Source organism: Martes martes (assembly GCF_963455335.1).
Source record: "Martes martes genome assembly, chromosome: 2".
Classification (NCBI taxonomy): domain Eukaryota; kingdom Metazoa; phylum Chordata; class Mammalia; order Carnivora; family Mustelidae; genus Martes; species Martes martes.
The window spans coordinates 58984424-58997499 of record NC_137889.1 but is presented as its reverse complement, the minus strand read 5'-3'; the positions used below and the strand labels follow the sequence as shown (position 1 = coordinate 58997499).

General features: G+C 36.5%; 1 protein-coding gene across 1 annotated transcript in view; it reads left to right on the top strand.

The window, feature by feature from the left end:
* Positions 1 to 13076, top strand: part of ELP3 (elongator acetyltransferase complex subunit 3) — a 96450-nt gene that overhangs the window by 32831 nt on the left and 50543 nt on the right. Inside the window, exons 8-9 of the mRNA XM_080796813.1 lie at positions 7006 to 7167; positions 9839 to 9965. Of these exons, the coding sequence (XP_080652939.1) occupies positions 7006 to 7167; positions 9839 to 9965 (289 nt within the window). The remainder of the gene's footprint in view (positions 1 to 7005; positions 7168 to 9838; positions 9966 to 13076) is intronic.

The following is a 13076-nucleotide window of genomic DNA, read 5'->3' as shown; positions in this document are numbered from 1 at the left end:
AAATTTGCTAAGATTTTCTTCATGAGCAATCACTTAATTTGCAAATACAGTGGGCTTTAATTTTTCTTTTTGGATTTGCATCCTTTATCTTGCTTTGTTGTAATGGCTAGGACATTAAGACAGTGTTAAATGTAAGTGGTGAAAGTGGACTTTGTTTTCTTATCCCCAGTAACCAGGGGAAGCATTTAATATTTCAATATTAACTGCAATGTTACTTGAGGGTTTTTTTGTAGGTACTTTTATTAGATTGAAGAAGTTTGCTGAGAGGTTTTATCATTAATTCATTTGTCTAATGACTTCTCTATATTTGTTCAGATGATCACATATTTTTCCTACTTTATTTTTATCAGGTAGATTACTTTTTTTTTTTTTTAATTTTAAACTAACCTTGCATTCCTAGGATAAACCCTATTTGATCATAATGTGTTATCCTCTTTATATATCATCTTGTTAATACTTTGGAAAGGATTTGTATATATGTTCATGAACAGTGGTGGTTTGTAATCTCTTTTTTTGTGATTTTTTTGTTAGGTTTTGGTATTAGTGTTATTATGCTGGCCCCATTAAACATGTTAGGAAGTATGTCCGTCTCTGTTTTCTGAAAGTTCATGTAAAATCAATGTCTTTTCTTCCGTAAGTGTTTGTTAAAACTCACCAGTAGAATGATCCAAGGCTGAAGTTTTCCTTATGGAAGGGTTTTAGATGATTAAGTCAGTTCCTAACTAAGGATATTCAGATTTTCTGTTTTATCTGTATCCATTTTGGTAAGTTATATTTTTCAAGGACTTTGTCTACTTCATCCAGGTTGTTGAACTTTTTTGGCATTAAGTTGTTCATAATATTCCCTTATGCTTTTAATATCTGTAGGGTGTTAATGATCACCCCTCTTTCAATCCTGATACTGATAATCTGTGTTCTCTCTTTTTTTTTTCTTGATTAGTCTAGTTAGGGGTTTATCAATTTTGTTCTTTTCAAAGAACTGACTTTTGACTTTATGTCCTCTACTTCATTGATTTTTGTTTTACTTTTTTGTTGTTGTCTTCTCCTTTCTTTGGCATGCTTCATGGTTCTTTTTCTATGACTTAGTAAGGTATAGAGGCTTGGCCATTATTATAGACCTTTTTTCTTTTCTGATGTAAGTATTTAAACCTTTAAGTTTTCCTCTAAGCACTGCTTTGGCAGAATCCCATAAACTTTGATATGTTATATTATAATTATTATTCTCTTAAAGTATTTTTTAAATTCTTTATATTTGGACCCATGGATTATATAGAAATGGGATGTTTGGTTTCCAGATTTCCAGAAACATGGAGTTTTTCTTGATATCTCATTGTTGTCAGTTTCTAATTTAATGCTGTTTTAGTCAGAGAGAGACTATTCTGTATGGTTTCAGTTTTTGTTTTTTGGGGGGATTTTTTTTTTTTTTATGATATTTATTTATTTATTTAAGGGAGAGAAAGAGGGCATGGGAGGGGCTGAGGGAGAGGAGAGAGAGAATCCGAAGCGGACTCCACAGTGGATGAGGAGCCTCATGCGGGCTCAGTCTCATGACCCTGAGATCATGACCTGAGCTGAAATCGGGAGTTGGATACTTAACTGTCTGAGCCACCCAGGCACCCGTTCCTAAATAGGAAATTAACCTTCTTTTTTTTTTTTTTTTTAAGATTTTATTTATTTATTTGACAGACAAAGATCACAAGCAGAGAGAGGAGGAAGCAGGCTCCCTGCAGAGCAGAGAGCCCGATGCGGGGCTCAATCCCAGGACCCTGGGATCATGACCTGAGCCGAAGGCAGAGGCTCCAACCCACTGAGCCACCCAGGCGCCCCTAGGAAATTAACCTTCTTAAGAGAAAAAGTCCCTTATATCTAGCATAATGTTTTACGGATAGAGAGTACTAAGTAAGTGTTATTAAATGAACCCAGTGGAAAGAACTGTGCATGAAGAATCAGAAGACTTAGTTTCCACACTTAAGTCTGTGATCATCTTACATTATTACCTGATTTAAGCCAGTTATGTGTTCTGTGCTTTCATTTACTCATCTATAAAAATGAGGTGGGACTAGATTATCTCTGAAATTACTACTTTCTCTGACATTCTGTAGTTTGAAGATTTCTGTTGGAATGAGAATGTTTATCTAAAAGATGTATTTGGAAGTTACTTTTCATCTAGCAGTCACTTTCTGACAATGACTTTTCTATATTGCATTTATAGTCCTTATATATAGTCCTTAAAGTAGAATGTGAATGTAGTGTTGAAAGAATATGTAATAACTCTTTTTTTTTCTTTTCTATTAATAATGCATTGCTGTTGGTTCTTCAGCTGTCTGATAGCATTCTTGTCAGCTGTTGAAAGAATCAAAAACCAAAATGTTATGGGTTGTTTTGTCTATATATATCTTACTGTCTTACACCTTGTCAACTAGCATGATAGGGAGCAAAAGTCCCTTATTAGTCTCTAAACTACAAGGTCACCAGGTTAGTTTTTCATTGGTTGTGCTCATTTAAAAATCAGAATTCTCTTTGTTTCTGTTTCCTTGGTTTGTGTTGGGCAGAACCTTGTTTTATAGACCTCATTGACATAACAACCAATGTCTAGGAAGCAAACTTGACCACTGTCTCAGAAGGGGAAAAAAATTGTTACTTTTAAATCATCAAACACCCAACTCAATCATTTTTAAGTCTAGAATATCACCAGCACAGCATTGTACAGAGCATAAAATTTTATTGAGATATATTTTCCAGATATGACAATAGCAAAAAAAGAATTTGTTTGGTCTGTGGTGCTACTCCAGAGAAATTGCATCATTAACCCCAGATGTTATTTGGCGATTCAAACAAATTTTTGGCTTTCCAAGAATTTTGTAAATTCTAATTAGCCAATTTTGGGGTTGTAGATATGGAAGAGAGTTTCACATTATGACTAATGAAAATTAACATTTCTTCTGTGTACTATTTTTATTTACTTTGCCATTTAGTTTGAGCAGGTTGAGGTTCTGTAGGATTTTCAGGAATTTGGGCCTTGAGCTCTAGTGAGATTTCACACAGGAGTAGACTTAAGACACATTGACTTTATTAATGACAGAGGTTTTAAAATTGGTTTCTTTTGTTTGTTTTTTTTTAAAGATTTTATTTATTTCTCAGAGAGAGATACAGCGAGAGAAGGAACATAAGTAGGGGAAGTGAGAGAGGGAGAAGGAGGCTTCCTGCTGAGCAGAGAGCCTGATGTGGGACTTGATCCCAGGACCCGGGGATTATGACCTGAGCTGAAGGCGGACACTTAATGACTGAGCCACCCAGGCACCATTGACAGAGGTTTTAAAAGAGGACTGCAACAAACTGATAGCAATGAAAAGTGTTCTTTGGTGCTATAATCTTCCTGGAGTGAATCATGTAAACAGTTTCCAGAAGATAATAGACTTTAACATTGGTTTGCTGTCTTCCTTCAGTGTCCCCTTTGTTGGGGCCCTTCAGGCAAGGAGTTAGTAATAATAGATACCACTTTTATAGTTTACTTTTTTCCTTCTATAAATAGAACCAAGAAATAATATATGTTCATATTTCTGCCCCTTTTAGGTCTTTGTTCTTAAGTGGTTCTTGATTTCATCTGTTTCTTTTTCTTGCAACTAGATTGTTAAGCATCTCTGGGACAAGAGCTAGTGTATTATTCCTTTCTATAGAATCCCTGGTCTAGTTTGAGGCATCCTCTAGGGTTGATTCTTTGCAAGAGGAAAGATAACCAGCAGAATTATCTAGAGGCTGCTGTGGGAAGGTAAAGAAAGACCTGTGTCTTTAGTTATGCTTGATTACTTATTCGTTCTTTGTATTTGTATTTTTTTATACTGAAGTAGAGTTTTTAATGCTGAAGACTTTAAGCAGTTACCGCTAAACATATTCGAGCCTACTGCCTTCAAGGTGCCTCCTGTCTAGATGCACAGACAAACATCCAGCAATAACAAGGCAAACAGTATTCATATTTTGGGCAAGGTGGCTCTGGGAATGGGAGCACAAAGTGATGAGAGGTTCTGGGAAGATGTTGTGGGAGGAGAAATATATTTGAGCTATGTTTTGAAGACGAGGTAACATATAGTTTTTGTGTACTTTCAAACTCTGAAGGTATTGTCCCACCCCACTTCCACCCGCCCAACCTTCTTAAAAAAAAGCACAAGTTATTGGCTTAAGTTATATTTGGCTTTGCAGAGCGTATTAGCTAGCATCTTTTGTAGTTGGTGCCACTACTGTGGCATACAGAAACGTGTAGGATTCAGTATAGCCCCGCATAGTAGGGTCCAGACTTATTTAAGATGACCCTGTAATACCACAAAAAGAGCAGTGGAGTCGGAATTAGAAGACCTGGGTATGAGTCCTAACTTGGCCTTTAGAAGTTTATGATCAGGGTTGGAAAATGTGTAGCACATTTCCTGGGTGCCCAAGAACTTAAGAATTTTGTGGCCCCCCAGAAGATATGGGAGTTGAACTGGGTACTAACAGAGAGGCATCCTATTGGATGGCTACCTAAAATGATATGAGGGTTATGGCAGGCCCTAAAAATTGCCCCAAAGTTGCTTAGACTAGTTGAAAGCCTTCATGCAAATATTTGCATATTAAAGAACAATCATTAATATCTTTACACTGTTGTTCAATGAAGAGGTAGGTTCAGTGATTGTAGGACTAAATGTAGCTTTAACAAAAATCCCAATAAAAACACAGTTATCCTATAGGAAAGATGACCTTAAACTCTGTTCTTTTAGGAAAATACCCCATTAATTTGTCATTCAGATTAAGAGTTTCTGCTTAATTGCTTTCCAAATGAAAATACAATTCTGAAAAGAAGGTAGTGGTAAAAGCTTTTTGTAAATACAAAATGTTAGCTTTTAAAAACTTATTTTTTTTAATTTTTCCATTTCTTACCCTGCAAAAGGTAATGACATTTCCCTTAAGAGGAAAGACATTTTTGAAATGGAGTTAAATTATTGTTTGAGAATAAGGCTTGTCTCTGTCCTTATACTATATTCCAATTACTAAGAAAGAGATCTTACAGTCCTTGCAGCAGCTTCCTCTCTGTGTCTGCATGCCTTCGTGATTTGGGCAATAGAAAGATTAACTGGTGATTTTCTCTTTCCTGTGGACAGATTCCCACTTGCACAGTTGCCCGTCCTCTAGTTTTTTCCCAGTGATCCAAGGTACTGTTGTGCTGCTGAGCTTTCTTTTAAGAAAAACTGGAGACTTTGAAACAGTCAGTTAATAGGGAGATATATGGTACAATTTTAGAATGCCTGATTCTATTATGTTCTTCTTTACTTTCTTAAATACACTAATTTAGAGTTTCTTGCTTTCCTTTCTTTTTAAATCAGTCTTCATATGGTTTTCTTTCTCCATGAGTATTTTAATTTTTTAAATATGGTTTTCCCCAAACACAATAATTGATATTTAAAGAAAATTATATTTGGCCATGGCATTTTGTACTTCTTTCTGTTAGTGCAGATCTTAGTACCCACCTATTTGAGAGGCGTGGGACTTTCTGACTTATTTCAAAGATGCATAATGATTTATATCCTGTCTTGGGCAAGATTTGATAAATATCTGAGCACTTTATCTCTCTTATGATTCAGTTTTCAGTCACTTTGGACCACTTATTTACTTTTTAGTTCTGTTGCCTCTGGTAATCCCATATAAAACCTTATAGGTTTAATAAACAGTGCAAAAGAGTTGGAATATCAAGAATGAAAAATTTCAGAATCAGTGTTCCAGTTCAGTGATTAACTTTGTTAATAACTGTTATTAAAATTAAGTCAGCTTTTATTGACAGTTAATGAAGAAGTGAACCTAAAGGAAGAGTTTAAAAATTTTGGAAACTTGATGATTTTTATACTTGAAGAAAGGACTTTGAACTTCTTTGAAAGGAAGAAAATTAAACGGGGGGTGCGGGGAGAAAAGGAGCTTTCCCTTATCCTCCCAGGGAATTGAGAAAGTTGTATAAGGGTGCACCAAAAAGAAACACTGGGTTCTAGGATGTTAGAGAAGTTGAAAAGAGAAATCTGATGTTCCTTGCTGAATTGTCTAAGCAGTGCCATAAAGTGAAATGAAGAATAAGAATTTAGAAGTCAGATGGACCCAATTTCAAATCCTGACTTGGATATTATGAGCTCTGTGTCCTTAGACAAGGTACTTCATCTCTTTGAACCTCAGTTTCTTCTGTGAAATGGAGATAAGAAGACATGCTTCATTGAGCTGATGGAGCGTTCCATATATGTACAGAGTATCTAGCATAGCGCTTGGCGCCGTGGCCTCCGGAAATGTTAGGTCCTCTGCTCACATTAGCAGCCCCCTCAGTAGGTCCCTTTTACTTTCCTGGATTCTCAGCCAACAGTAAAGCCATTAACTCAAGCAACTTGAATCTAAAGTATTACTCACTACTTTGATACCTAGTGTTAGTGAAAGAGAAGAATGATGCCTAATTTTGTAAATTATTGCTAAGATTAATAGGCTTGGCAGAATGACTTGTTTGTGTATATAGAAGACATTTTATCTAAATTATTCCTATGATCATTATACATACTTCCCTTCCCCTTCTTTTTTTTTTCTTTTATTTAACATGGCATAAAATATGGAGTGGGAAATAAATAAGGCAGATACTTTTCACTTATATGAAAAGTGATTACTAGAGTTTCCACAGTTGCATTCGCTGTTTCAAGGAGATTATGGTTACTAGCATCCTGTAGGAGGATAAGAATGATAATGATGATGGTAACAGTACTGTGTGCTAGTCAGTCATGTCAGTCCTATGAGGTATGGCTCCTATTAGGCTCATTCTGCAGATAATGAAACCGAAGCACAGAGAGGTTAATAACATTCCTGTGCGCATAGTTAAGAAGTAGCAGAGCCAGGATTTGAACTAGGCCACGCTCTTAACCACTGTCTTACAGGACTAAGCGAAAACAGTCGTTCAAATGGGAGCAAATGTCCTAAAGCTGTGGAAGGTTGCTTACTTTTAGATTTGCTCTGCAGGTATTCTGAGAGAAGCCTCACGAAGTGTATTGGAATTACAATTGAGACCAGACCAGATTATTGCATGAAGCGGCATTTAAGTGATATGTTGACCTATGGCTGCACAAGGCTGGAGATTGGGGTGCAGAGTGTCTACGAAGATGTGGCCAGAGATACCAACAGGTAAAATGAGGGCAAATGATTTCATACAAGCCTCCTTCTAACTCCCCCTGATTATATCTATATTTGTACTCATCCTCTTCTCCTTCCTACCAATCTCAGGTATAGGTATTCCTTCTTCTCAGAGTCATCCTTCTGTCTCTGCTCTTAATTTCCATCTCCTTTCCATTTTTCTCGACTTTACTGGCTCTTTTCCAGTAGCTTGTAAATGTGCTCTTTTCTCTTCCTGTTCTTGTCATAAACAGCCTTTTCCATATGGAAAGGGGAAGGCAGGGCTTCAAGGTCAGTCATCTAAAGCAGAAGAGAAGGCCAGGAGCATGGAAACAAAGAGAAGGGTTTGAACAAGAAGGAAATCAGGGTGCTATTTAAAAGATCGGTTTTTGTGAAGCAGATGTCAATGAATAGAGTAGTGAGAGAAGGGCTGGTGAGCAATGGGTGTAAACTTTGAGAAATTTAGGAAGTTAAGAAAGAATAGAAATAAGGATTGACAGAGGCATATAAAGTTCTCTTGAAGAACTCTAGAAATAGATCACTGAGTTGAAGAGAAATGTACACATGAAAGATTAGCTGTATAAGGAACTTTATGATTAATTGGTAAATTAGAGAAAAACAAAAGATTTCAGGAGTCTATTAGGCAGCAGAGATCATTGATTGAGGATGTAAAGTCAGGCTTCAGGGAGTTGGTATGTGATCAGTTGGACTTTAAAGGCTACTTTACCAGGAGAGGCAGACGTGATTGGAGGTTGTGGTAGGAGAAGGAAGGCAACTAGGAAGTAAAAGGCATACACTGGTCAGCATCTTAGAAACCACCAGAAGAATGCCAGGCTAAGGAGAGAGGAATCTTTCCTTTAGGTACTAGAGGTCTGTTGGATAGTTTTGATCACAGGGAAGAATTACACAGATATCAGGCTTAAGAAAGATTAACGTGAATAAAATGTACCCCTGTAGGGGGAGTCTTAAACCAGGAACACTGGTTGGCCTGCTGCAGTGATCAAGGGTTGTACCTGTGGAGATGGGAAGAGTCTCTTGAAGGTCAGGGAAGCTTTCTGAAAAGAATCGCATCAGACCTGAGACTTACAGGAAGAGTATGACTCAGATGGGGAAGAGGAAGATTATTTCAGGCAGAAAGAAACATACAAGCAAACGCCTGATGATGAGAGCACATGGCAAATTTAGGAGATTTGGAGCAGGTTAGCTTGGTTAAGAGTGTAGAGCATGAGGTAGGATAGTGGTAAGAGGTGAGGCTGAAAAGGTTAGCTGTGGTGGCCAAATGATGAGGAACCTTAGAAGTCGGCCCAGGGAGTTTCAGCTTTAGTCTGAGGACAGGCTGTAAGCTAAGTTATGATAGGAACATATCTGCATTTTAGATCCCTTTGGAAGGATCACAGTTTGCAGGTGGAGAAGGAAGATCAGTTAAGAGGCTGTTGCACTCATTTAAACAAGAAATGATGTCTTAAAAAGAAGCAAATGACAGTGTTTGGTGACTGGATGGACATGGGGGTAGGAGAGAATGGGAAGTAGAGGAGTCATGGAGGGAAGGTGAGTTTCACTTTTGGATGTACTCAATTCTAGATACTTGTAGAGCAACAAGTTGAGGGTTTGCTTTAGAGCAGAGCTGTCCAGAACATTGTACAGTGATTGAAGTATTCCACATCTGCATTGTCCAATATGATAGTGCAACTGAGGAACTGAATTTTTCATTTTAATTTATTGAAGTATAAATTGAGTAACTACATGTGCCTAGGGACTGTGGTATTGTACAGAACTTTCGAGTACTGGATATTTGGATGGAGTATCAGGAGAGAGGCCTCACCTAGTCATATAAATTGGGAAGTGGTTAGCAAAAAGAGATTGGAAATGGATTAATGGAAATGGATGGTAATACCCAGAGTGGGATGGAGTCCATGTTTCTAGGATTTCTTTGTGTGTGGGTTTTTTTTGTTTGTTTGTTTATTTATTTGTTTGTGGTGGTGGTGGTGAATGGGAATGTCCTGGAGGTGAAAAGATTGGCATAGGGCTTTGGTTTATAGTAGCCCCAAACTGTTATTAGGGTTTGCTTCCTATTAGATGTGGTGCTAGAATGTTAAAATGATTTACCCAGCTGGCCCCAGATGATTCTGCCTTGTCAGTATATCATTCACTCTTCTCACTTTTTTAAAGACATTGGAGACCACCAGAATGAAATCTATTTTGTATGTAGGTGACATTCTTCATCTCTCTGTCTCTCCAGATAATTTCAGAAGATTTTTAAAGGAAAGAGCATAATAAGAGGCTGCTTCTGCATGGTTTTGAGCTCATTATTTTTGTTTTTAACTTAAATATTTACATTAGTAAGCTTACTTCAGCTGATGATGCTAAACCAAATAATTTTTTTTATAGTCCAAATAATTTTCGTGTGCATTAACTCTGGTTAACCCAGTCATTTACTGTCACAGCCTTGAGTTAGGTACCTGGGGAATTTTTGAGAAGTATCTCAGAAGTGAACTGATTTATTTCCAGGCCTTTTCACAGCCAGAAATATAAAAATTATTTTCTGAGATTCTTATTCCCCAACCATATTATTATTCATTATAAAACTACCATTACATGTCTCAGAGATTGTTTTCCCTCTGTTCCTTGTGTTAACCTTCTTGCCCATTTATTTGTATAACAGGAGTGAATTTTCTTTCCTCAGGGGCCACACTGTGAAGGCAGTATGTGAGTCATTTCACCTGGCCAAGGATTCTGGTTTCAAAGTTGTGGCTCATATGATGCCTGATCTGCCAAATGTGGGACTAGAGAGAGACATCGAACAGTTTACAGTAAGTGTTGCCTTAAACAAGGCTAATTTCAAGTGCCTCTGCATGTTGTTCTATCTACCCTCTCTGTTCTTTTTGATTATTTACTGCTAATTTCCCCCTCATTATTTAAGCAATATGTCCTCATTATAGAATAGTAGAAACACTGTAGTGAAGGAGAAGTCATTCACAGCCCCAACACCAAATAAAACCCTAACATTTTAATATGTTTCCTTCTAGGATTTTTTTTTTTATGCTTAGGCTTTTTGGAGGGATGAGGTGGCTTATACATATACATACACAGACACACATGCTTACATATATGATAAGTAATTTTAATGGCTTTTTCACTTAATGTTATGCAAGCATTTATCTGTTATATAGCCTGGTCTCTGTTAAAATGTTAATGTATTTAAATGTGTACTTAATTTCCATGGAATAAATATTCCATACTTTGGTTAATTCCTTCCAGATTTTTTTTAAATTGAAAGTATTGCCAGTTTTTAATATTGTAAATGGCACTGCAGGTGAACAGTTTTATGCCTATAACTTTTTATAGTTTTTAGGATTATTTCTTTAGGATAAATTCCCTGGGGAGAATTATCAGGTAAAGGTATAAAAACTTCAAGAATCCCACCATATTACTTAGTTGCTTTTCAGAGGTTATAACAATTTACAGTCATTTTAGCAGTGTTATCTTTTTCCCCAAATAATTCTCTCCTATTTATGCATTTGCACACACACAGATACAGTGTTTCTCTCTTTGCTGATTTGGTGGATTAAAGTGCCATTTCAATTTGTATTTTGTAATTATGGTAATATATTTTTCAGTTTTGCATGTAATAATAATTCTTTCATCTTTTTGGAATTGTATGTTTTTGTTCTCTGACCAATTACTCTGTTGGATATAAACATTTTTGATGTTAATTTAGATGAACTTTCTAGGTAAGGGCATTCTGGATTCATTTGGGTTTTTTGTTTTTTAAAGATTTTATTCATCAGAGAGAGCAAGCACACGCATGAGCAGGGGGCAGGGGCAGGGGAGAAGCAGCAGCAGACTCCCTACTGAGCCCAGAGGCTGATGTGGGGCCTGACCCCAGGACTCTAAAATCACGGCCTAAGCTAAGGGCAGATGTTTAACCAACTGAGGCACATAGGCGTCCCTCATTGATTTTTTTTTTTTAATAGTTGTTACAAATATTTTTGCCCACTCTATCTTGGCCTTTTCATTTTTGTATCTGTTGTCAGATCCATCCTTTATGATTTCTTCAGATGCTTCTGAAGTTAGAGCTGCTTTTCTCTTCCAGGATTTCATTAAATAGTGAAAGAAAATACTTGGTTTTTTCCTAGGTTTTCTGTTCTTTAAATTTGAATACCTAACTCTGGGTTGGTTGGTTTTGGTTTTTATTATTTGTTTTTTTTGTTTTGGGTTTTTTTTTTTTTAAGATTTTATTTATTTATTTGACAGACAGAGATCACAAGTAGGCAGAGAGGCAGGCAGAGATAGAGGGGGAAGCAGGCTCCCTGCTGAGCAGAGAGCCTGATGCGAGGCTTCGATCCCAGAACCCTGGGATCATGACCTGAGCCGAAGGCAGAGGCTCTAATCCACTGAGCCACCCAGGTGCCCCTGTTTTGGGGGTGTTTTTTGTTACTCTATCACATGTTTGCTTGATCTGTGTTCCTGTTGTCTTGGAAAATGAGATTGATCAGAACTCTTTTTTTTTTTTCCTCCTTCAAATTCTTAGCTAGAGAAAGTACCTTTGGGATATTCTTTTAGAGAAGAGAGTGAATGTATTTATCAAATTATTTCATTCACAAAAATACTTAATTTTTCTATTTAGAAAAATGGAATTCACCTGGCCTCATTTGGAACATATTTAATAATTCATTCTTTCCTTGCCAAAAGTTTATAATTTTTAAGCCAGTGAATTACAACTGAAGGCCTGTTTATAATATAGTACTAATTCATAAATGTCCCTATTACTAATTCCCCTGTGTTAGCTGTGTAGATTTTGAATCTAATGGCCTCTCCTCAGTAGTTAATAGCCAGGTACGTAGACTCCAAGCCTAAAAGGCCCCTGAAACACTTTTTTTTAGCACAGCTCCTAGGTGGACCAGAGATATAATCAGAATTCATTACTTTAGGTATCCTTAGAAGAAAATACGGCACATTTCAAATAATACCAAATAGCTGAGTCTTACTATTCATTTTCCTTAGTATCCTCAGAATAAAGAATAGTTCAGTGATAATATTGCAAAGACAATTCTTCACGTAAACAGATCTTGTTTGTAATCTTTTCAGAAAAACTCAAAAGGGAATATGAATGGACTATATGACTCTTCTGACTGCATCCCAACAAATAAATGAGTGACAAAATAGAGCTAACATTTCTCTCTAGAGCAAAGTTAAATTGCCCTAAAATAAAGAATTTCTACAAATCAGTAAGAAAAAAGCAGACAGCCCAATAGGAGAATGGGCAAAAATACTTGAACAAACACTTCACAAATAGGATATTCAAACAGCCAATAAACATACTTAAAAGTTCTCAAAGTCATTAATCTTCAAAGAAATGAAATTTAAAACTATGATGCATTCCTACTCACCAGAAAAGCTGAGAATAGCTAAAATGAAAAAAGACAAATGCATTCCTTCCTCACCAGAAAAGCTAAGAATAGCTAAAATGAAAAAAGACAAAACCAAGTGTTGATAAGAGGATGGAGCAACTGGAATTCTTCATTTCCTGCTAGTACATTGGTACATCATGTTTGACATTATCTACTAAGGGTGAATATATATGCATACCCCAAGACCCAGCAATTGTACTCCTAGATGTATACTCAACAGAAATGCCTACACATATTTACCAAAAGTCACAGTCACAAATTATTGTTGGTAATATCAGAGCGGCAACAAGTGTCCATTAACAATAGAATGCATAAATAAATTGTGATGTAGTCATACAGTGAAAGACTATGAAAAATAATAAATTAATTACAACCTCATGAAACAACATGGCTGATTTTTTTCAACATAAAATTGAGCAAAGGAAACCAGATCCAAAAGACTATCTAATATACAATTCTGTTAATATGAAGTCCAAAAACTTTGGGTGGAATTGTAACTGGAAACACGTA